The 21166-nt window shown below is 52.0% G+C and overlaps 7 protein-coding genes and 1 non-coding gene across 8 annotated transcripts; 3 read left to right on the top strand and 5 right to left on the bottom strand.

Moving 5' to 3' along the window:
• Positions 1-314: 314 nt before the first annotated feature.
• Positions 315-2063, bottom strand: BO80DRAFT_272551 (oxidoreductase, short-chain dehydrogenase/reductase family). The gene is made up of 3 exons (XM_025714839.1): positions 1537-2063; positions 1401-1471; positions 315-1348 (listed from the first exon to the last, which is right to left on the bottom strand). The coding sequence occupies exons 1-3, from the start codon at positions 1955-1957 to the stop codon at positions 434-436; spliced, it is 1407 nt and encodes a 468-aa protein (XP_025578167.1). The 5' UTR covers positions 1958-2063; the 3' UTR covers positions 315-433.
• Position 2064: 1 nt separating this feature from the next.
• BO80DRAFT_272559 (uncharacterized protein) lies at positions 2065-2457 on the top strand. The gene has a single exon (XM_025714840.1). It carries the CDS (start codon positions 2171-2173, stop codon positions 2423-2425), a length of 255 nt encoding a protein of 84 aa, XP_025578166.1. The 5' UTR covers positions 2065-2170; the 3' UTR covers positions 2426-2457.
• Positions 2458-5338: 2881 nt separating this feature from the next.
• Positions 5339-5905, bottom strand: BO80DRAFT_272598 (uncharacterized protein). The gene has a single exon (XM_025714842.1). It carries the CDS (start codon positions 5819-5821, stop codon positions 5519-5521), a length of 303 nt encoding a protein of 100 aa, XP_025578165.1. The 5' UTR covers positions 5822-5905; the 3' UTR covers positions 5339-5518.
• atg2 (putative autophagy regulatory protein Atg2) lies at positions 5906-12987 on the bottom strand. The gene is made up of 3 exons (XM_025714841.1): positions 12380-12987; positions 6064-12279; positions 5906-6007 (listed from the first exon to the last, which is right to left on the bottom strand). The coding sequence occupies exons 1-3, from the start codon at positions 12539-12541 to the stop codon at positions 5990-5992; spliced, it is 6396 nt and encodes a 2131-aa protein (XP_025578164.1). The 5' UTR covers positions 12542-12987; the 3' UTR covers positions 5906-5989.
• A 562-nt stretch (positions 12988-13549) lies between these two features.
• On the bottom strand, positions 13550-15254 carry BO80DRAFT_349180 (putative CECR1 family adenosine deaminase; the record flags this gene model as incomplete). Its single annotated transcript, XM_025715493.1, has 2 exons — positions 13550-15075; positions 15131-15254. 2 exons carry the CDS (start codon positions 15252-15254, stop codon positions 13550-13552), a joined length of 1650 nt encoding a protein of 549 aa, XP_025578163.1.
• A 175-nt stretch (positions 15255-15429) lies between these two features.
• On the top strand, positions 15430-15501 carry BO80DRAFT_t82. Its single transcript has one exon. It is a non-coding gene; the product is annotated as a tRNA-Gln (tRNA).
• A 474-nt stretch (positions 15502-15975) lies between these two features.
• On the bottom strand, positions 15976-17673 carry BO80DRAFT_491587 (kinase-like protein; the record flags this gene model as incomplete). The annotated part of the gene is made up of 6 exons (XM_025723708.1): positions 15976-16338; positions 16387-16440; positions 16556-16851; positions 16951-16968; positions 16999-17423; positions 17636-17673. 6 exons carry the CDS (start codon positions 17671-17673, stop codon positions 16060-16062), a joined length of 1110 nt encoding a protein of 369 aa, XP_025578162.1. The 3' UTR covers positions 15976-16059.
• A 1182-nt stretch (positions 17674-18855) lies between these two features.
• Positions 18856-21123, top strand: BO80DRAFT_422761 (NupC/NupG family nucleoside CNT transporter). Its single transcript, XM_025718892.1, has 3 exons — positions 18856-19278; positions 19342-20593; positions 20662-21123. Exons 1-3 carry the CDS (start codon positions 19127-19129, stop codon positions 20944-20946), a joined length of 1689 nt encoding a protein of 562 aa, XP_025578161.1. The 5' UTR covers positions 18856-19126; the 3' UTR covers positions 20947-21123.
• The last annotated feature ends 43 nt before the right edge of the window (positions 21124-21166 follow it).

Below are 21166 nucleotides of genomic sequence, written 5' to 3'. Positions count from 1 at the left end.
GTAGTACAGCATAGCATAGCATAGCAGAATATGCGAGGGGGGTAACAGCAATGAAGAAGGAAGATCTATTTGCAACATAACCCGGATGCAATATCGACAAAGAAAGTAAGTCCGTGGGGTTCCTGTCAAAGGACGTCGGACAACAGCAGAACCTGTAGACATGCATAGATAGATAGGTGGGGGATAAGTGGCTCATGAGGTAATCAATCAGTCAGTGAATCGGGCAATCATTACTGCATGTCTGCATGTACCCAAGGTGCATATGCACATGCAGACGATAAGGCAGGTACTGTAAGCAGCAGACGGGGGTAAAGAAAGTGGGATAGTGGGGTGTAGAAGGGAGAGTGCCAATGGCTAGTAGAGAAAAGAAAGGAAGAAGCGGTGAGGGGCCGAAGGTAAGGAGCGAAGATTGGTGGGTGCGTGATTGGAACGATTATCGCCGTTTCTTCCGAAACAGGCTGTATAATCGCTTGAAAGGGTTCAGTGGACCGGCTTTCGCCTTGTTGTTTTTCTTGCGATTCTCGAGAGATCGCTTGGAGATGTTGTGATGGATGTGGAGTTTGGGGGCCTCATGTTGTGCGGGGAATGACAGTGGACTTGCGTAGGGCGATGGTGGGTTCGAGTACAGAGGATGAGGCAGGCCATGTCCGTCTTGGAAGCGGGAGGCTCCTTGCCAAAGATTCATATCATAGTATGCTGCTGGGTGTGGAACGGGTGATGGTTGGTGTTCGATCGGGAAGGGGGATGTGGATGGACGTTGGAATGACATGGGTGATGGATAAACCGCGTCATCGCAGATAGGTGAACCGGGTTCCCCCAGGTCGCTCTCGTCGGTCCAGGCTCTTGGTCGCAGGGGCGGTGGCCGGTGTTTGGTGTGCCGTGGGGACCGCGAGTATCTTGATTCCATGTCGTCAGAGTCGTTGGTTTCGAGGCGCTCTGAGATGGATGGCATAGGCTGGTGCGGAGCATCGCCGACAAGCTCGTCGTGGACTTGCTTTTCGTCTTGCTCCGGAGCTGGGTCTATCGGTGCAAGGCTCTGCCGATGTTCGTATTCCGGGATGACAAGTGCATCATTGGCCATTTCTATATAAGATTCTCGGTGATTGCCGGTCGAGCCTCGGGATGAATAGGTGTCGACATCCTCGATGAATGAGACTATTCGAGCGAAGTTGAGCGATTCATGCGGGTTGATAATCTCAAACGAAGTGCCATGGTCGATCACGGTTGCAGTTCGTTTCTTCATGTTCAACAGCATGGAATCTGAGCGGGTTCTGGTGTGCCTATGGAGAGAGCCATCCTGGTCGGGGTTCGAATCTGGGTATTTCTCCAATCGATCACGAAATGTGTCCTAAACACATCTGTTAGGAAAAGAGATGCATTCACTTGCTGGGTTCACTTACTAATAGTCTGTGTGGGTTTTGTTTGGAGTATATCGGACTGTCCAAGGAATGCATTTCTACATTCGGAGACACTGGAACCGCAATCAGCCCGCTAATCAATTCGGGAACGTTTACCGGTGCAATTGGGATCACTCACAAACAAATCCATGAAGACTCTCTGGGCCCTGCTCACTCATAGCGCTTGGAGAGTACGATGGCGAGAGCGGGGGAGGGCTCGATGCCATCGAAGACACCGAGAAGGGATGAGCGGAGTGAAGCGGATACATTGGGTTTTGGTTGAGATGCAATGCAGCGTTCTTTCGTCTCAGAATCTTTCCCTCCTGGCTCTCGAGGATGAAGGGATCGGCGTCGGAGAGTTGTTTGCGATAGTTGTGGAGTGACAGCGTTCCCGGGTATGCTGCCTGGCATATGGCCGGACTCGTGGCTGATAACTGCAGAGGGTCAGGGTCCAGACCGGGAGGAATTGATGATGTCGAAATTGAGTTCATGGCGGCTTGGGGGTGTAGAGATCCATGGCCGGAGGACCAGACGTCCATGGTTATCGCCACGCCAGGCATCCCCGAACCCGATTGACTGATGCTCGAAACAGAAGGTGGAAAGTGGTACCTGAGAACCAGCCGAAGAGGTTGAATGAGGAAGAAGACCGCCGGGGTATGATGGGTAGTTGCATTGAGCACAAGAGGATTGTTTTGGGGATTATGTTGACACCACCACCGGGGGGGGGGGGGGGGGGTGTTGATCAATTGTAGCAGGGCAACGGTGTTATCCGCATGTTTCCTGCACGTTGGTTGAAATTAAAGCGAGACAGGATGTCTCAATTGACCGGTTCGGGTAGGAAGTATACCTGCCGGACGGAGTCAGTAGTAATAGTACTTTGTATCCCGATCGCTCCTGGCGATCTAGTGCACGGCAATCACGACCACAACCTGGACTGTGTGAAAGGGAAGCCTGAAATGAGCCAGCCGGGGAGGGATGGAGAGAAGCGAAGCAATAAAAAGCAGCAGCGGGCAGTGAGCGTCACTTGACTGCCAGGTCAAACTGCAGTTGACGTGCATGGCAGCCAATCACTGGGCCAGGGTCCAGGCCTCTCAAGTCTCAAGTGGATTTCTCCCAAAAATCAAGATGACCAGTCCAGCCCACTTGGGCACCGACTGCGTGGCCTTCCTTAGTTCCAACTTCCTTGGTGGTGGTGGATCCACCAGGCGTTGCAGGAAGTGGAAGTGGAAGTACGGAGGATGAAAGATCCAAAAGTCAGTCAACGGAGGACCTGGACAAGCGAACTCCGGTCGGCTCATTCCTCCCTCCTTGCCTCGTTGACGACACACACGATCCATCCAGATGATCCCCTCCTCCTCCCATGCCCCTTGAACACTTCCCAGGTAACCGACATCAGACATTCCTGAAGATCCTGTTTCAACCCTGAATCCATCCCGGCCATTCATTCGCCCGCCGTCTTTTCCCCGATCGCCCTCCCCCCCCGGCCAATCAGCAGATCCAGCACACTTGTTTCAAGTCGGGCGCAGTCACTGAGTGCCAGTCACTGCCAGTCCCTGCCAGCCAGGCCAGCCAGCCCGGTTCTATATTTGACTTGATCGTTCATTCCGCCCGTTCATGTGGCCAGTCACACTAGGCAGCCTACCGGGTCCTATACGTCCAATGCATCCAATCTGCCGGCCGATTTGACTTTCCATACATCACATGTGGCTATGATGGATCCCTTTCAGCTCAATGAGGCTGACGGTTCGGATCCACCATCTTTCTTCCAGGCATTCGTCCCGTTCTATTCTGTACCGCTTTTTCGTTTAATCGCCAGAGCATGTCCGTTGGAGGTTCAGTGATCGAAACCACAAAGCGACTGGGGTTTAGCGGCAGAGGCTGTTGCACTTTTCGCTCGGGTTGCTTACAGATCGCGTCTGGATCTTCTTTCCCCGACCTATTGTAGCGTGGCATTTGGCCAACAGAACCACGACCGCCATCTCATGAGCCACGGGGAAAATCACTATCGAACTACGTTAGCTGGGCGGAAAGACTGAAATCGTCATCAAGATCGCCCTTGTAGAGCCGAGTCCCTTCCAATATTTCACAAAGCGATTGAGCCGTGGCACGACTTATTGTTTCTCAGGCCTCCTATCAAGGCCCTGTCCCGTGAGTGCGGTGGTGAAATGTGGACAACTCTGGTGGAACGTTGTCGGAGAACCCCGGATTATGACCAGGTGCATCCAGTATTCTGAGGCGAGAAGGTCTAGGCGGAGCCATTTCGCTGTGACTCGGTCAACGAACGGTTGAGCCAATGACCGGTGGAGAACTGTGCTTCAGCCCTTTGTGGACATTCAGGCTCTACTCCGTACTATTGGATGCATGGCAGTTCACCTCATCTTCAAAGAGTTCTCCCAACCACTTTGGTTCTCTACGATATCCGAGAACTGTCGACATCATATTATCAACGCATAACAGTCAAAGTTCCGAACCGGCCTTGCTGGTATGGCTGATCTCCATAAATGGATAGATACGTGTCTCTTTCAATCTCTATCGGTCATCGGAGTCATCCCTTGCGTGCCTCCTGCTCGGGGATCACGCCAAAACACATGGCCATCTCGCACTTCAACGGGGAATCAGATACGCTACATCACTCTTAAACTGGTCGTCAGAAAGTGTCGTGCTGTTGATGGAAATGGCGGAGCAGTTCACTCGACCTACTATAGCAATATCTGCTATGGCCAGCCGAAAGAAACGACATGCTAATGGCATTGCGAATGAAACAACTGACACGGAGGATTGAGAACGGTTGAGTACACATGCGCGTCTCCTATCGCCGAACAAGTCCTGGGTGAGATTGCTAGATTGAAGACCGCTGCATGTGAAACTACTAGTTTTGCACCACCTTGGCAACCAACTCTTATAAATAAGCTACCACCGCCCAAAACCTTAAGCTACGACTCCGCCATGCGAACCATGAACCATTTCGGAGAAGCAGCTTTGACTTGTGGCCCGGTCCCGAGCGATTTCCGATCCCGAACAGGAACGGCTGCAGTTTCCGTCTTTGACCGACTTCTGGGGCGCCTTTTCTTTGTCTCCCCTCTTCTCCCTTCGCCAGTCGGTGGTACCAACACGAGGGATACCTAAGACAAGAGATGATTTCGAAATTTTAGATACGGTTCTGGACTGGCAGTGGACCCAGTAGGCACTTGAGCTCCTACACTTCAAACGAACCACGGTAGCATTACGAATACCTGACACTACACGGGCTGCCAGTTGGAGTAGACACTATGATTTCTATTTACTCGAGTTACTTTGATCCTGCGCTGTCGGGCCAAGGAACCTTGGAGGTCTGGCGTCAGCGTTGCTGGCGGGTGATGACTCCGCCCCGCCGATGGGCTCCTCGGTCTACGCTCTGAATCAAACTGAACCGCTCTACCTTGTTTTTCTTTAGGACACTGCTGCTCTGTCGCCAAATCTGCGCGAACTCTACTGCGGAGAACCTCTACGATGGCTCACCTTGGCGGGAGTGAGCTTACCCGTCAGAAGGGCAGATATTCCAGTAACTCCGTGAAAACCTGTCAGAACTGCGCAAGGGCCAAGATATGGTGCTTTCGCCATGGAGCTACGGGAAGCTGCAACGAGGGAACCATCAGAGAGTGTGAATGTCCGGCTGGCTCACCAGTTCCAGGTGCGGACGCCTGCGAAAAGACTGCCGGTTCCGGGAAGGTCGAAGCACACATATCAGTAACAATAGAGATAGCAAAGACCGGTGAGACCTGAAGAATAGCCCATGTCAGCTCATTATCCCACACTGGCTCTCCCAACGTCGATCGGCTTCTGCGCAGTCAGCTATATACAACCTTCAGCTAGGGGGATATTCAATGTCACTTCCGGGAAACACGTGGACTTGGACCACTACCACCACCACCATAACCCTCACCCCCGGCGGCACAAGTCTGCCCGTGTCATTGGCCATTAGAGCATTAGAAACATGGCCAACCCTCATTGCTATCGGCTCCCTAGAGTTCAAAAGGACTGGCTGGCCTGTAGGATCAAAAATAGGTCAATATTCAATCCCGTGACTGTACCTCCGTCGAGGGAGGTCAGCCTTTCTGTTCTTGGAAAAAAAGGCTCACTAGCTATATTCTTAAAGGGCGCTGACTATATTTAAAGGTAAAGTGAATAGTATAGCAAACATCATCATTACAACAAGGGGAGAAAGGTTCTATCCAATATGAAAGTAATTTCATATCACATATCTCCACATCCAGTCTACCAATCTCACCACCAAACCATACGTGATCCAATCTCAGTAAACAGACCCCTCCAGATCTCAAAATATGAACATCCAACACCAAGCCATGCTGGAACAAAATTGTGGCTGTATAAAAAAGAACATGGGGAAACAGAATGGGGGGTAGTAGTACGAAGCAGAGAATCATCCGTCGTTGTCATCGTTAGTAGTTCAATCTCAGGTACGGTTACCTGCCCGCAGGTGATGTGTGACCTGCTTTAGGTAGATGTGTCAATTATCCTATGCTCCAAAACCAACCCAGGAGAAGGAAATAACGCGCAGTGTATTGCCAAGTGATGTCGCCATGTCAAAGAGTTTAGTGGCGTTTGTATTTCTGTACTCGGGTTAGCGTAGGGTTCATATGCGGAGGGGGTGGAGGGAATTGCTCACGTCTTCCATTTTTCGCCGGTTGCTTGGGTCCAATGTGTTCCCAGCCCCCAGCAGCGTCTGTCCCACGGCCTTGGAAACACCAATGGCGGGTCGGAGAACCACGGTAGGAGCGCGCTTCCAGACAGCTTTCGCGGCGGCTTTGGCGCTCCCGCTTTCCATGACTTCCCCAGGGACGGCCACGATAGCATCCCGTGTCAGAAGTAGATCGCGCTCCAATCCCCGGAATGCGCCTCGAAGGCCCTGCACCACGCCAACTGGTTGGTCCGCATACAGGGATATCTTCTTGGCCTCTTCATCGTCACCATACTCCTCGTCTGGGCCCATCCCTGGCGCACTGGGAGTGGTTAAAAGATCCTCGGCACCTTGCAGCACCGTTTGAGTCCCGATTGCAAGTTTGGCTCCCAGCTTGACGAGTTCATTCGAGGTGGTCTTGGCAAAAGACAGGGCACCCTTCTGGATGCTTCGTACAATGCGACCATCTTTCCGGTATTCGCGCATGGGAACCACCACGAGGTCTTTGACCCCTCCTCCAACGTTGACCAAAGACCGAATAGGAGCTAGGCCAGCCAGAACACCTGGAAGCTGGTTCATCTTGATGTCGGGCATCCATATGTCATTGAGCGATTGGCCGAGTTTATCAAATCCTGACACCCCGTAGATGATGACGTGCCGCATGGTCATGTCGGCCCCATCCAAGACGAAGAAATTCATAAACTCGGTGGTACGACCCGACCTCAGCCCCGCGTAGTCGACCCGCTTGGGCTTGAAGTCCAGTCTGACAGGAACCGCATTGATCTCAACTCGCTGTAAGAACGGAACATCGCTTGGAGCAGTTGGGGTGGGCGTCGAATCGTCTCGGAACTCAAAGAAGCGACAGATGAAATCCAGAGCATCTTGATCAACATGCAGCCGTAAGGGAAGAATGGTCGCTTTGAGAACAATCTCCGATGCAGCGAGTTCCGGCACCGGCCGAACGGTCAAGATCTCCAGATGTATCATGCTTGTTCCACTCTCCTTCTCACCCGCTTCATGCATGTATGTGGCAAACTTCTTCCATGTAGAAGTGGGCACATGATCGAATACCTCCAAATCGTTGATCCGGACATCCAGGGAGCTCTGCGTCTCCCCAGAATCGGGCGGGAAAACGACCAGGTCCGCACAGATGCCCTTGAGCTCGAATGTCATCTTGTGGTATTTGCTTCGCGACAAACGCAGCTTCTTTCCTCGGAAGGAGGGCGGTTGGCCTTGCCGTACTGTGGCCCCCGTGACAGTCGTCGTAGTCGCATAACTACCCGTTTCACTAACAAGATCGTCGATGTTGCGGTTAATGTCATTGCGGATATCACGGGGATCCTTATTGGCCGGGATCCCGATATATATGGAGTTGAACAAACAGTCTCCAATCACAGACTCCTCTTCCTCATCAAAGCTAGGAGATGCCCGACTGCCAGACCGTGCACGCCGTTCGATGGCCTTCCTCTCCACATCTTTGACCGCTTTTGTTATAGTATCCCTTGTTCGCTGCCAGTCGTACCCGTCAAACAGGTTCCAAATGATATGGGCATCACGAACCCGGATTCGCAACGGACTTCTTTGGAGTTTGGAGTCATCAGAAAGCCCATAGGTGTTCTGTGTGGAATCCCAGCGGTGGGCGGTGCCGCCAACCGCAGACTGTTGCGCGAAGTGGTCCTCGCGAAAGTCCAGGTCAGAGACACTGGATGACACATAGTACTGGGAGTGGAAGCTATCAAGAAGTTCATGTGAGCCCGAAGCCCCCATACCCTCCGTCGTAAGGCCATGATCTGAGCCTGGCGTCACATGCTGAAAGTCGCTCACATAGTCACGTTCATCTTCCAGATGCCCCTCCCCCGGTATGCGATTAGTGGAATCCGACAATTCAGAGCCCTCTGGCATGTCTGCAACGAAGGCATCCCCAGTAAAGGATGATAGCATATCCTGTATGGGGAGAACCTCCGTGCGATACTTTTTAGCCGCGCTAGGAGGAGTTGGAGGCTGCAGCCCATTCACTATGCTTATAAGAGTCTGGGTCGAGTCGGCGCAAGTTTCCAAGATCAGCAGATCGTCCCTCAACTCCACATCGAGAGACTTCATTCCGTCGTCACTTAGGCGCATTATCTTGACAGTAGCCGTGGCCGCAGATATTGAGCAAACTGGCACAAAGCCGTGATCGATCAGAGATTGCACTTGGTTGCTTTGGGGGGGAGCAGAACTCCTTCGGTGCAGATTATCTGTATAGCCCACATTTTTCACATCGTCTATTATCATAACAGACGCTTTCCGGAGATCCAAGGTGGCGTCTGAAGACACGGGGTCATGTATCGCCCCAGAAAATTTAGCGTTCGTGAGGACGACGAGGCCTTTTGCGGCCGTGCCACGCGGGTTAAGTCCGAGCACGCAGTCTCGCAAATCAACTGTCAACTTGATGGGCTTCGGAGGTGTGTCGATATTGCTCTCTTTGAAGGACGATCGATAGTCCTGGTGTACAGGTTGTAGCTCAGCCAGATTGACCAAGGAGCTTGCCATGTTGGCAGCCATGTCCCCAGTAGTCATATCGTCACTTAGCCCCAGGAAAGCCATGATGGAGGGAAGCGTGTATTCCGCGCGGAAGTTGTGCAATTTCACTTTGACTGTGGGGTCCATCTCATCCGCAATATAGCGTGCCATCAGAACTGGAAGCGGAGACCGGTTCAAGCTCGGGGCCCGAATGATTGCCGATGCGTCTCCCACAAGCTCTTCGGTCCTATTCCTGACAACCGCTATGGAGCCCAGTTGCGCGGCAATGAGCGAAGGCAGGCTGATATATGCTGCTTCCGCATCCTGAAGAGTTGCGGTCATCTCACCCACTTCCCCACCAATATGTACCCGGGCCTCAAACTCACGGATTAACGCGAGAATCAGAACACCAGGGCGGTCATCTTCGGGTAAATATTTTGTGACAGTCGATAGCCTGCCCAACTCTTCCCCAAGTTGAGAAATGGATTCCAAGTCAGTGGTTCGGGAAACAACAACCTTGGCTTCGGCGACTGTAACACAAAGTACAGAACCCTGTTTCCGCTGGCGGAAGAGTGTATCCAGCATGATATCGTCATCCTCGTCGTATTTGTCCTTTGATGGGGTGATCAAACCGAGTAGCCGATCCAAATCCTCTTCCTTCGGGGTAAAGCGGTACTCGACTCTGATGTCGGCCAGGCGTAGGTTGGCGGGGGCGTCCCGGGCATCATCCAGAGGCAACGGGCCAGCCAATGTGGCCTTGTCTATTTGCACTGCTATGAATTTAGGCCTGCTAACAATCTTGGCAGCAGTTGTCCTCAACCTGATGTAGTGGGTCTCTCCGATAACGTCGACTGAAACCCCCCCGATCCTGACATTTACCTTCAGAGGTGCCGAGTCGGTCTGCTCCGCAGCTGCCGGTGGCGGAAACTCTTCAAAGTGTACCCCACGAGGACGCTTCGGAGGTTCCTTTTTCGGTCCCTTTCCGGTTGAAACCGATGATATCGAGCTTCCAAGTTCCAAAATGGTGCTCAACCCGCCAACCCAACCGATAACCTCCTCCAGTCGCTGGACGTTCAAACTAAGCTGTAGAGGAAGAGTCATGAGGTTGACCGTGGTGGTACCAGGGTATTTCTTAATGGAAAAATCGATATCCCCCGGCTCAGCTGATGAGATGTCTCTGACAGAGTCGCGCATCTTGGACTCTTCGCTGAACGAGATTAGATGCTCAGAGGCAAACCCAAGGGTAAACTTCTTTATGTTAAGGTGAAGTTTGGTGACATCTTTGTCCGTCAAAAGCTGAGCTTGTAAGCCCGAAATGCATGCTTGCAGCAAGATATCGTCATGCAGCAGCCCAAAGAATGTTGGATTATGCGTTTCAATAGGGTAGGAGTGCCCTGGAACATGTTCAACAAATCTGATTGAGAAATTCTTGAGAGCCAGCTTGACTGCCTGCCGCTCCTGCACGTGCTCCTGCGCACGACCCTTCTTCGGGGTAGCCTCGCTGTCATTCCCAAATGCTTGGAGAATTCGCTGTCCAATTTTGATCACAAGCCAGCCGATGGCAATGTCAAATTGAACTTCCGCCGAGAATATCTCAATTTCCATGTTATTGGAACTGCGGCTAGACCGTGGCCTTTGCTCATCCCCCTGGGGAAGCTGCGATGACCTCTTCTCAGCGCCCTCCTTCCCAGAAGGAAATGGTCTCATTGTATCGCTACGGCTTCGTGTAGGGGCGTGTGTATTAAAAGCGGCCAGGTCGCTTGCAGTAGCAGAGTCGCGCAAGCATGCTGTCGTTTCATCCAAACCGAAAGTTTCCTTTTCATCTTGGTGCACGGACGATGCGTCGTCCGCGGTGTCGCTATCTTCCTCCCCAGAGGGAATTGAAATCAGGATCTTATCGATGCTGAAGAAGCGCCTTGCCACATCCGGGAGCTTATTCGGCTCTGGTGAGTCCTGAGCAGATCCTTGGTCGGTCAGATCAGGCTGTGCCTTCGGGGAATCGTCCATGAGGAAGTCCTGAGAGACGTGCGACCTTGCCTGAGCAGTAAGTTTGGGGGTGGCGATAGTCTCCTCCTCATCATCCTCATGATCGTGGTCCGGTTGTACGTCGCGCTGGTCTACATGGTGCACATGAGCATTCGAATCCCTGATCACCGTAGACTCTGGTGAATCCCAGGCACCAGGGATGTTTGGCATAAAGCTTCGAGACATAGAATCATGGCTTATAGCACTCATATACATACTCTGTGCCTCCTCGCTAGAAAAGAGTCTAGACTCGGAGAGCTCTCCTTGATCGAAAGATCCAGACGTTGAACTTGAACTACCCGCTTCGGAAGGGGGTACAGAGGCAAGAGGCGACAGCCGATCATCTGGCTCCAAGTTGTGAACAACATCCGAGTCGATCTCGGCCAACGCCGGTCGAGCGTTACCAGCGACCGCCCCAGGAGGATGTAGATTGTCCTGGGCGAAACCACCAACCTCCAGTGCCTGTGACCTAGGTGCAAGGATCACAGCATTCTGTGTATCACTGAAGTGCGATGCTGGTCCAATGGTGTGCAACTCTGGGCTCAGAAGGCGCGGGGTATCGCCGCTGTCCCGAACACGGTCACCAACTTCCGGCGAAATATTATCTAGGCCATCGAGATCATCATCTTGGAGATGTGAGTTGATCACGGAGTCAAGATACGCAGGATTGTCCAGCAACTTCTCATCATCTGAGAGGTTCTGCGAATCCTCCATGTAACCATAACTCCTGGCCTCGTCTTCTGTGTCTGCGTCCGAGAATCTACCATCATAGGTGCACACCGACCCTTCCATTTCGGGCGCATTATGCTGGATTAATCTAGACTCGGTAATCCCACGAGAAGGTTCAAAGATAGTCGACCTCGTCATTTCAAGAGCTGAATCATGATCGGATGTGTGCTCAGACGGAGACGAGTCCCGGCTGGGAGGCCGGCTCGACTTCGGCTGCAATGAAGTGTCTGGGGACGCCGGAGCAGCAAACCGTGAATAATTGGAAAACACGACGGGTTCTGATATCAAGGCGATGTTGATGTCGGAGAGGGAGATCAACCGTCGCGGCTTCCGTGATGACGTCTCATCCGTACTTGAAGGTGAGGTCACCGCATCCACCTTGACTTGTCCGACGCTCAAGAGTCCTGTGATCATGTCAGGTTTTCCCTCCTGCTGCCTCTTCAGCGGTCCGTTTGGTTTGGTTTCGACATCGACTCGGATGGATATATCATCCACCTGAACCTGCAGACGGTCTGCGACACCCTTGAGGAACGCAGCCACGAAACTGGGCAAAGAAACGGTCTCATTCCCAAGACCAAGCTCCTCCTCATCGTCGCTGGTGGATGGGTGTGTACGCTGGAGAACCTGCGATTGTGACGATATAGCAGCCTGCAGCTCTTCCTTTTCCTCCTTCGGCTCAGCCTGGAGGAAGGACTGGGCAAGATCGGTCGGGTTAGGGATGATCGGGTCGGCGCCCGAATCATGCCTCACATCAGGATCCGTTGGCCTTTCGCCTTGTCCAGCATGGCGTGTCTCCTCCGAAAGCAGTCTCAGATGTACGTCGATACCGCTGGCGTGGCAGATGATACCGCTGCTGTAGATATCCGCGGGGACTGTGAGTTGCAAGAAACGGACACGGGCACTCAGGAGCTCGCTTGAGGGGGGCAGGTGAAGAAGCGTAGCTAGTTTCTGTTCGGAACAGCCATTGTAATCAGCATATGACACATGCGAAACCAACGGTGACCAGCAGCGGATCGGAACCAGTGAAGATCATCGGCACGTTACTCACCTCCAGCCTCAGACCAATATCTCGTAGTTCGACAGTACTTCGCTGTCCCCAACGAATACCGAGGCTATCGAGATCCAAAGCCTCGGTATCAACGAGTTCGAGTCGAGACAACGCATATCGAAGCAATCGTTTCTGGAAGAACGACGGCAAGAAGTAGGCCATTTTGGGGGCAAAGGAGCCGGCGGGGGCTCACTTAAAGACGGCAGCGATCATCTGAGCATGAACATAATAAGGCAACAAAAACGAGAGAGGGAAAAGAAAGAAAGAGGATGAGATGCAGTAGGATAGATGCCTTGCACCTAGACAGGCACCAGCACAACAGTTGTCGGAAACAAACGCGGAGGGTTTGCTCGAGTGCCGGGGGGGAAGAATGACGTTCGGGGATGGAGGCGCTAGTGAGGAGAGATAGCGAAGATCAACCGCAATAGTCAGGCGGAGCTTGGGCCGGTCCCCCCCAAATCACGCCTTGACAACTCACACCCACGTCGAAATTATTGCTTCATGGAGGGTTTGGATTGTCCACAAGAAATCGGGTTGGTCCAGAACAACTGGCTGAGGTAACGATCGAATCATGGCAGGAGAGTGCTTCGTTCATCAGTGTCTGGCTCTGTCTAGCCTCGGGCCAACGATGACAGAAGGGCAAATCACATCAGCAACTACGGCGGAAAGGGGGAAAAGGAAAAAGCAGAAAAAAAAAATGAAAACAACAATAACACCGGTAGAGGAACGATTCAACGGTCTTCATGCTGCAGTAACTCTTTTGTCCCCGAGCCCCGATCGAAGGTGACTCGTGAATCCCCGGCTGCCATTCGCTCTCTGCCTCCCAACCCTCTCCTCCGAACGAACTCGTGCATCAACCGGCATGTTGCTGGTCACTAGGATGTGGATCAGATTCCAATATTCTCTACGGAGTACACTAAATTCCATGCCATCGACGACTAGTCAGACTCGTACTTTGTAGATACTATGCAACTGCTGCGATCAAGGGTCCCCTCCTGAAAGGCTGAAACCGTTATTGCGTTGCAGAACTAGTGGACTAGCATCATCGCCCTGACTCATCTCGGCATGCCGTTGGTTACATAATTCAGTAGGCCTCCATCCCCCTTTCTTTGTAGGCAGAAAAAGGGATTGTCCGGCTGGTAGGTATGTGCATACCTCCACTGGATAAAGTCAATCTTGTTCATCGACTTCCGCCTCCGCAAATTCCACCGTAATCCACTGGCAGAAGCTCTCAAAGTCGGCATACCAATCCTGCAACCGGCCAGCCTTCCTCCCTTCCCCCAAGATCCCTTCCCGCAGATCGGACAGCCACTCCGCCGGGGGCTGATCTTGGTAGCAGCTCCACCGGATGGAGTTCTCCACCATCATCGCGAGGCCCGTAAGACCCATACTACCAACTCCTTGAATCGCTTGCCAAAACTGCCGTGTCAACCCGGTTGGACTATTCCCGAGCGGCCCCAGCGCATCAGAACCTAGACAGACGGGAACACCACGGGATAACAAGACGGGTAGGGGATGGGTCTGGATGCTATCCGTGAGCCCAAGAGCCTCGTCTAAAATTGGGCTGCATTCTATCAGTATCTTCTTCTCTTTGACCAGCTCGATTGCCAAAGGGTGTTGGCAGAGCGAGAGACCTTGGCATATTCTCCGTGTCCCCAGCAATATGGCATCAAATAACCCCTGGTCTGTCTGGCCTCCAGATTTCAGAGATTCACCAGCATGGAAGAAGAATGGGATTTCTAGCCCCTCCCCCGCACACTCTTTGCGAAACCAAAATAATATGGGGACCAGATCAGTAAGCGACTTCTCATCACCCTGATCCCCTACTATGTCAAACCCGGAAATTGTATCGGGATAATCATATTTTGCCAGGATGCAGTGTTTCATACTCTCAACGATGTGTTGCTTCGGCAATGAGCGCAGACAGGTCCATATGATACGTGCTCCGTAAAGCATCCTGCCTTCGTCCGTTTCCTGGAACTTTGCGAGCTCTTCCTGAAAGACGCGGCACCATTCGCTATAATCCTCTTCTGGAGCATCCTTCCCTTCCTTGCGATATGGAAAGTTGAAGGTGGTTCTGAACTCGACATATCCAATCCCGTCGCCGACCAGCTGAGAGAAGACATGATGCAGACATGCACGCAATATGGGCTCATAGCTTAGAAGAGAGTTGACGAGGGGCATTGCACGGCTATGGTAATTTGAACAGCCTGCTAGCATGCACCAGTCACGCAGCCACCCACGAAACCCGGTTTCTCCCCCGCGTGGGAAAGACGAGGCCGCCTTCTCTAATGAGATGAGGCTTGAAGGCTCGTATGCAGCTGACCACATAGTAGGCTTGTCTTCTGTGTCTTTCGCTGAAGCCGATGAGTATTGAAAGAGCAATGACGCCCCATCCAAGTCATCCTGAGACATCAGAGGCTGTGTTGAATTGACACAAATTCCGGGGGTAGAGAAGGCCAGTTCGACCAGAAAATCAATATTGATTGCAGCATGCAATGGTGCATGCAAAAGAGATCCTTTCGGCATCCGCTTGATAATTTTCCACAGATCGGTCTTCTCCACCTTATTCCAATCTAGGGACGTGACATCTGTGCCCGGCGCATACACTTGGTCTAGCTCTCGGTCGCGGATCTTGGAAACAATCTTGCAAGCTCTAGCAGCCATCGGTGCCAGAGCCTTGGAGAGATTAAAATCTAGGTTACTAAAATCAGTGGGAGCCAAGTAACCCAGGTTGGGCTAAATACTGACCATGTCGCTGCTTTTGCTCCTCCAGAATGAGCGAATCCCGACCCCGCAGGTATTGTTGGATGAAAGGATCATCAACCTGCGGAATTCCTTCCTCGACTTCCCATTCCGTGTCGTTCGACTCCATATTGTGCAAATAGCGCTCTGTGCGCAGTGGTCTGAACTGGTGGAGCAGCTCTCCCCGCAGGAAAGTAAGATTCAGGTACCCCTCAGGCCGCCGGAAACAATGAGGTCATACCACTCTTTCATGCCAAACTTTTTTGCTCATATTGCAAAAGATAGATGTTCCTTCAACAACAACAGGTTGTGTAGTGTAATGGTCATCACTCTGGATTCTGATTCCAGCAATCCCGGTTCGATCCCGGGCACGACCTTTTGCTTTCTTTCCTCAACACGCCGGGAGAGCCTCAGTTGACGAGTTTTTTTTTTCTTTTCCTATTCAATCGGAATTAATCGCAGTGATTGAGCGGGAAAGAACGGTCACCCATCCCATATGATGGATTCTCGGCAGATCCAGCTTTTGTATACTCCCCAGGAGTGCATCGACAACCTCACGGTAGATTCAAATGAACCATTTTCTAGCACAGCAGCGGTATTCCATTCAGTAAGGTGGTCGACGTCACTCTATATTTATCACTGTGCCTTGGTTTTGTATCCTCGCCTCACCTTCAATGTAACATTGCAACCCGAAGACCGGATGCGTCCAAAGTCGCAAATGCCCCTTTGATTGAAATTGAGAGTAAATGCCATGTGAAAGCTGTACTAACACATATCACCCTTTTGCAGATTATATATCACCTCAGTCACGTAGTAGTAATCCTTTCCTCTCATGTTGAAGCCATCCAACAAACAAGAATATATAGCCAAGCATGCACCTTCCCCAGTACCCCATGAGAAAGTCGCAAGAATCAATAAGGAACAAGTAACAGCAATCATGTAGTCTTCTCTTCCAACCTGCAATATTCAGGAAGAGCCCACTTTACCATCCACTCAGACCGGAGAACTTGCTTAGCAGTAGGTCTATCCTCAGGCCTGAACGAGAGCATGGACTGTAACAGAGAAAAGATGGCCTCACTTTCCCTTGAATCAAACACAGGCATCCCACGCTTCTGTCTGGGCTCCTGCACGCTATCCTCGAACCGGTCAGTCCATGTTAGAAGAAGTTCTCGGTCTTTTGGTATCCCGTTCTCGTGGAATGTTTCATGCCGTGCCTTTCATTTCTCCCACCATTCGGGGGGCAGGATGCCGAGAGTATCGACCTGCTCGCGGGTTATGTAGTCTTCTGTCGCGAGGAAACCTTCGAATAAGGATCGCTCGCCGATAATATCCCAGATGGTACATGCGAGGGTCCAGATGTCGGATGGGAAGGATAGTGGTTGGTTTGGTTCGAATCGAGTTTCGGGGGGTTGGGTTACCAGGGGTGGTTACCAGGGGTGTGTGGGAAATATATTTCTTTTCTTCTGAAGGTGAAAAGGCTTCGCCAAAGTCTGTGAGCAGAATCCTAGACTCCGCAAGGGAAAGCTTATCGCTTGCCTCCCCGAGCCATATTGGAAAGATGCCATGGGATGGAACACCTGATGGAAGCGCCTTGCCATTCAAAGGAACCACTGGTTCTAGTCCCGGTGCTCCATGCTCCCCATACATCTCCTCAATCGAGAGTTGGTCTAGTTTGGGCGGCATCCTAAGAAGGATATTGCCGAGATGGAGATCTCCATGAACCACTCCTCGCGCATGTATATACTCAACGGCAATGGCCAGCTGTGCAGCCAGCGCCCGGGCAACATCGAGCTGGAATAGGCGGCTCTAGGACTCATCTTTTGCACCTGAGAGGCTAATTCTTGCTGGGGTCGTGACATATCAGGCATGATCACCATTTGGGCCCTGGATGTTGAAGCTATCTAGGATCGAGGGTATCATTGTCGCGCCTGCACTTTGTATAGGGGAATGTTGGGCGCTGGCGAGGGCTGATAGAATATCGCTCTCCTTCTTTGGTTTCGAGTCCGCTGTACAGACCGTGACCGCAGCATACCGTTTCAATTGGTTGTCATAGGCCAACCATGTCGTTGAATACGAGCCATGACCAAGTTTGTGGACTACCCGATACCGACCGCGGAACTGATCGCCGATCTGTATAGGGTGGTAGCCTCCCGGGCAGTAGTTTTCAAATCTCTCGACACCCTCGATTGGCTCATACAAGGGATGAGAGGTTGAGTCGTTATCGGAACTCGTTGGTCTGAATGCGGTGGCAGAGAACGCGCGGCGGGCCTGAAAGGGATGAAGAAGGAAGCTGTGAGTGCTGCGGTGAATAGGAATGAGATGGGGGAGGAGCCAAGGCGGATGGCGTTAGACGAGCAAAAGGAAGAGGTCGCTCCATCATGGCATCATCGTATAGCTCCGAAAACTCAGAGGAAATATTCCTGTATTGGAAAATGGTGTTCCTGGCGCAGAATCCTCTCCCAGCTATGTTTGGTTGGGGCCTGCGGCACTTGGTGCTAGTGTTATGCACACGGTTCTTCCCTGTCTATGGAGTACTTGTAGCCCTGCATTGAATACTATTTACTGTGGGGCATGCCAAATTGCCACGAGAACCTTTCTAATTCTTAAGCTGGATGCAAAGGCTGGCCAAGTGAGAAGGTGCTGTAAAATTATTCTAGAGTGCTGCCACAGAAAACATACTCAGTCAATAAGGGCCTTCTGATACATGCTCGACCGTCTCAGTATTAGAACAACATGAATAAATGAACTATAACATCAGGCACCAAAATCCGGCACCGAGTCTTCTGATCCGTGGCTCTTGTCGAAACCTCCCCAGATAGGCCTCGTGTGGTGGACTGTCATCAATCTAAATGAATGAACCCCGTGGGTTGAACTAGAGCTAGATAGCTGATAGAAAGGAACTCCGCAAAACGGTAGAATGCCTCAATACCCTAGCTTATTATGGGATATTGACAAGCCTTACTCTCTGAATTAAAATCTGGTAGACGGTACTGAGCCATAGGCGGCAGTGCATTACTGAACGATGACATTTGTTTGCTCTGCGGTATCCTTGTTTCTACTTTGCTCCCCACCTAATGAAGCTTCCAGCTTTAACCCATTCCATGGTTCCTTTAGCACCACCTTATATGATGATGCTGCGTGCTTCACAGTATGGGCAAACCATGGACAAAAGTCCACTCAATGCACCTTCTTAGTAGAGTGCCATGTTTAATTGAAGAGCAGATGTTCGGATGAAGCGTGTGTCCCGCCGCACAGGATCGTCTAGACAGAAAGTATGGCATTGTAAAACGATGTGACCTGTCAAACCTTCCCCCTCAAGTATGCTTCTGCATCTTGGTCAGGTTGCCAAGAGAAGCGGAAGTGTCTTTATCTGCTATTAACCATTCACCCCTACCACTGATTGAAAGTTTCAGTCGGGCACCGCTGCCCATATTGCCATGTCAACAGCCCTCTGCTGATTCACAGGATTGAAAGACCGGAGGCAAAAGGCCAGGTGACACCGGGTTGGAAAAGTAAAACACTCGACCGCCGGAGTCGCCGTGTCTACATCCCTGGCTGGAGCCAAACGCAAGAGGTCTCCCCGCATGCCCCTTGCCAATTGATAAGGTTCCTCCGAGTCATGTTGTACAACCTCATGTGGCAATAGTCTTGGCCAAGATAAGCTGGGATTTCTTTTGCTATTGCGCAACTAGGTTTGCTTTTCCGGAAACACATTTAACTCCTCCGCTCGTGAGCCATTTCCACGCAACCATTTCCTTACCCAGAGGACAGATTCCAGAAGCATTATGAGAAAGCCTCTTATCCCTCGAGCCCTGACTGACAATCTGGTTCTAGCCTGCAGCACCGATCATCGAAAGGATGGCAGACGAGAAAGCGTTGGCGACCAGCCAGATGACCACGACCATATCTCAGCCTCGCAGCGAACCAACTCAGCCTGCAGATGCTCATGCAGCAGGGACCCCGATGATGGCCAATGACGGTGATGTCGTTGATATAGCAGACATGAAGAAGACCACACTAGAGGATCGGCAGAGCGGAGAGAATGATATTGAGGAAGCTGGCATCAACTACAATCCACGGCAATGGTATCGCCGCCATGCGTCCAGGTACTCCAAACATGTAGTATATGCCGGGATCTGGATCCTGTTCACAGGGTGAGTCGAGTCCTTTGATCTTATCCACCAGAGACTAGCAAGCTCATCCAATTCCACTTCCAGATGGTGGATCGCTGGTCTTATCCTCCATCGCTATGACTTGGGGTGGCTGATCCCGTTTCTGCTCTATCTCGCTATCACCCTGCGTCTCATATTCCTCTATGTTCCAATCTCAGCGCTCACGCGACCAGTATTCTTCGTGTGGAACCAGACGGCCTCACGTTCTGTCAGTTATGTGCCAGAAAAGCTTCGCATCCCAGGCGCGGCCCTCATAACCATTGGCGTCATCGTCGTCGGAGCTTTCGCGTCCCCCGAGTCGCATGAAAACACACGAGCAGACAGAGCCGTCAGCCTCTTTGGGCTTGTCGTTTTCCTGTTCGCCCTATGGCTTAGCTCTCGCAATCGGAAGAAGATTGTCTGGCACACTGTCATTGTTGGCATGCTGGTCCAGTTCATTATCGCGCTGTTTGTCCTACGCACCAAGGCCGGATACGACATCTTTAACTTCATTTCCACCCTCGCCCGGGAGCTTCTCGGCTTTGCCGAACAAGGCGTCGACTTTCTCATTGAAACTGGCTGGGCTGAGAAACATAGTTCTTGGTTCCTGGTCAGCGTCATCCCAGCCATCATGTTCTTCGTCTCTCTGGTGCAGCTCCTCTACTACACGTCCGTCCTGCAATGGGCCGTCCGAAAGTTCGCCATCTTCTTCTTCTGGTGCATGAGAGTCTCCGGCGCCGAAGCTGTCGTCGCAGCCGCCTCCCCATTCATCGGCCAAGGCGAATCCGCCATGCTCATCAAACCCTTCGTCCCGTATCTCACCATGGCCGAAGTCCACCAAATCATGTGTTCCGGATTCGCAACTATCGCCGGCTCCGTCCTCATCGCCTACCTCGGCATGGGCGTCAATCCGCAAGCCCTAGTATCCTCCTGCGTAATGAGCATTCCCGCCTCTCTAGCGGCATCTAAGCTGCGCTGGCCCGAGGAAGAAGAAACCCTAACAGCCGGCCGCGTCGTCGTCCCCGAAGACGACGAACACAAAGCCGCCAATGCGCTTCACGCATTTGCCAACGGCGCCTGGCTAGGGATCAAAATCGCCGGCATGATCGCCGCAAACCTACTCTGCATCATCTCTTTGATCGGACTTATCAACGGCCTTCTCACCTGGTGGGGCCACTACTTGAACATCAACAACCCCCCCTTAACCATCGAACTCATCGTCGGATACCTCTGCTACCCCATCGCCTTCCTCCTCGGCGTATCCCGAAACAGCGATCTCCTCAAAGTGGGCAAGCTAATCGGCACAAAACTCGTCATGGTAAACCCCTCGCCCTACCCTTCTCTCCATCTCAAATAACCCCCTCAAAACCCTAACCGTATCTACAGAATGAATTCGTCGCCTACAACGCCCTCCAAACCAACCCCGACTACCAAGACCTCTCCCCCCGCTCCCGTCTCATCGCCACCTACGCCCTCTGCGGCTTCGCGAACATCGGCGCCCTGGGCAACCAGATCGGAGTGCTCGCTCAGCTGGCGCCCAGTCGTGCAGGCGATGTTTCTCGGGTGGCAGTGAGTGCGATGCTCACGGGAGCGATTAGTACGTTCACTAGCGCTGCAATTGCAGGGATGTTGATTGTGAACGAGGTGCAGTCTGCGAAGGAGGGGTCGTAGGTGTGTGCTAGGTGGTTAGTGGGATGGTGTTGGGGGGGTGGGAGGTTTCATGCCATTTATTGTGACTCCGTAGTACTAGACGCGTTTGCGAGACTATGGACTCTGTACTCTGTACTCTAGCCTTGAATAGAGGGGTGGTAGGTGGGCGGTTCACTTGCTGCTTGATGATGGTTCCGGGTGTAATAATAATAATCATGATAATAATAAATAATATGCATGC

This window comes from Aspergillus ibericus, assembly GCF_003184845.1.
Source record: "Aspergillus ibericus CBS 121593 unplaced genomic scaffold BO80scaffold_8, whole genome shotgun sequence".
In the NCBI taxonomy this organism is placed as follows: domain Eukaryota; kingdom Fungi; phylum Ascomycota; class Eurotiomycetes; order Eurotiales; family Aspergillaceae; genus Aspergillus; species Aspergillus ibericus.
Note: the sequence above shows the minus strand (reverse complement) of the source record. Positions and strands in the feature narration are given on the sequence as shown.

What these genes read in the sequence shown, in the direction of transcription:
- BO80DRAFT_272551 (XM_025714839.1), bottom strand. Translation starts at nt 1,957, where the DNA reads ATGCCTGGCGTGGCGATAACCATGGACGTCTGGTCCTCCGGCCATGGA. An exon ending in GAGTCTTCATGGATTTGTTT is followed by an intron (nt 1,472 to 1,536) that starts GTGAGTGATCCC and finishes TTGCGGTTCCAG; the next exon opens with TGTCTCCGAATGTAGAAATG. An exon ending in AAAACCCACACAGACTATTA is followed by an intron (nt 1,349 to 1,400) that starts GTAAGTGAACCC and finishes AGATGTGTTTAG; the next exon opens with GACACATTTCGTGATCGATT.
- BO80DRAFT_272559 (XM_025714840.1), top strand. Translation starts at nt 2,171, where the DNA reads ATGTTTCCTGCACGTTGGTTGAAATTAAAGCGAGACAGGATGTCTCAA.
- BO80DRAFT_272598 (XM_025714842.1), bottom strand. Translation starts at nt 5,821, where the DNA reads ATGATTCTCTGCTTCGTACTACTACCCCCCATTCTGTTTCCCCATGTT.
- atg2 (XM_025714841.1), bottom strand. Translation starts at nt 12,541, where the DNA reads ATGGCCTACTTCTTGCCGTCGTTCTTCCAGAAACGATTGCTTCGATAT. An exon ending in ATATTGGTCTGAGGCTGGAG is followed by an intron (nt 12,280 to 12,379) that starts GTGAGTAACGTG and finishes TGTTCCGAACAG; the next exon opens with AAACTAGCTACGCTTCTTCA.
- BO80DRAFT_422761 (XM_025718892.1), top strand. Translation starts at nt 19,127, where the DNA reads ATGAAGAAGACCACACTAGAGGATCGGCAGAGCGGAGAGAATGATATT. An exon ending in ATCTGGATCCTGTTCACAGG is followed by an intron (nt 19,279 to 19,341) that starts GTGAGTCGAGTC and finishes TTCCACTTCCAG; the next exon opens with ATGGTGGATCGCTGGTCTTA. An exon ending in TCGGCACAAAACTCGTCATG is followed by an intron (nt 20,594 to 20,661) that starts GTAAACCCCTCG and finishes CCGTATCTACAG; the next exon opens with AATGAATTCGTCGCCTACAA.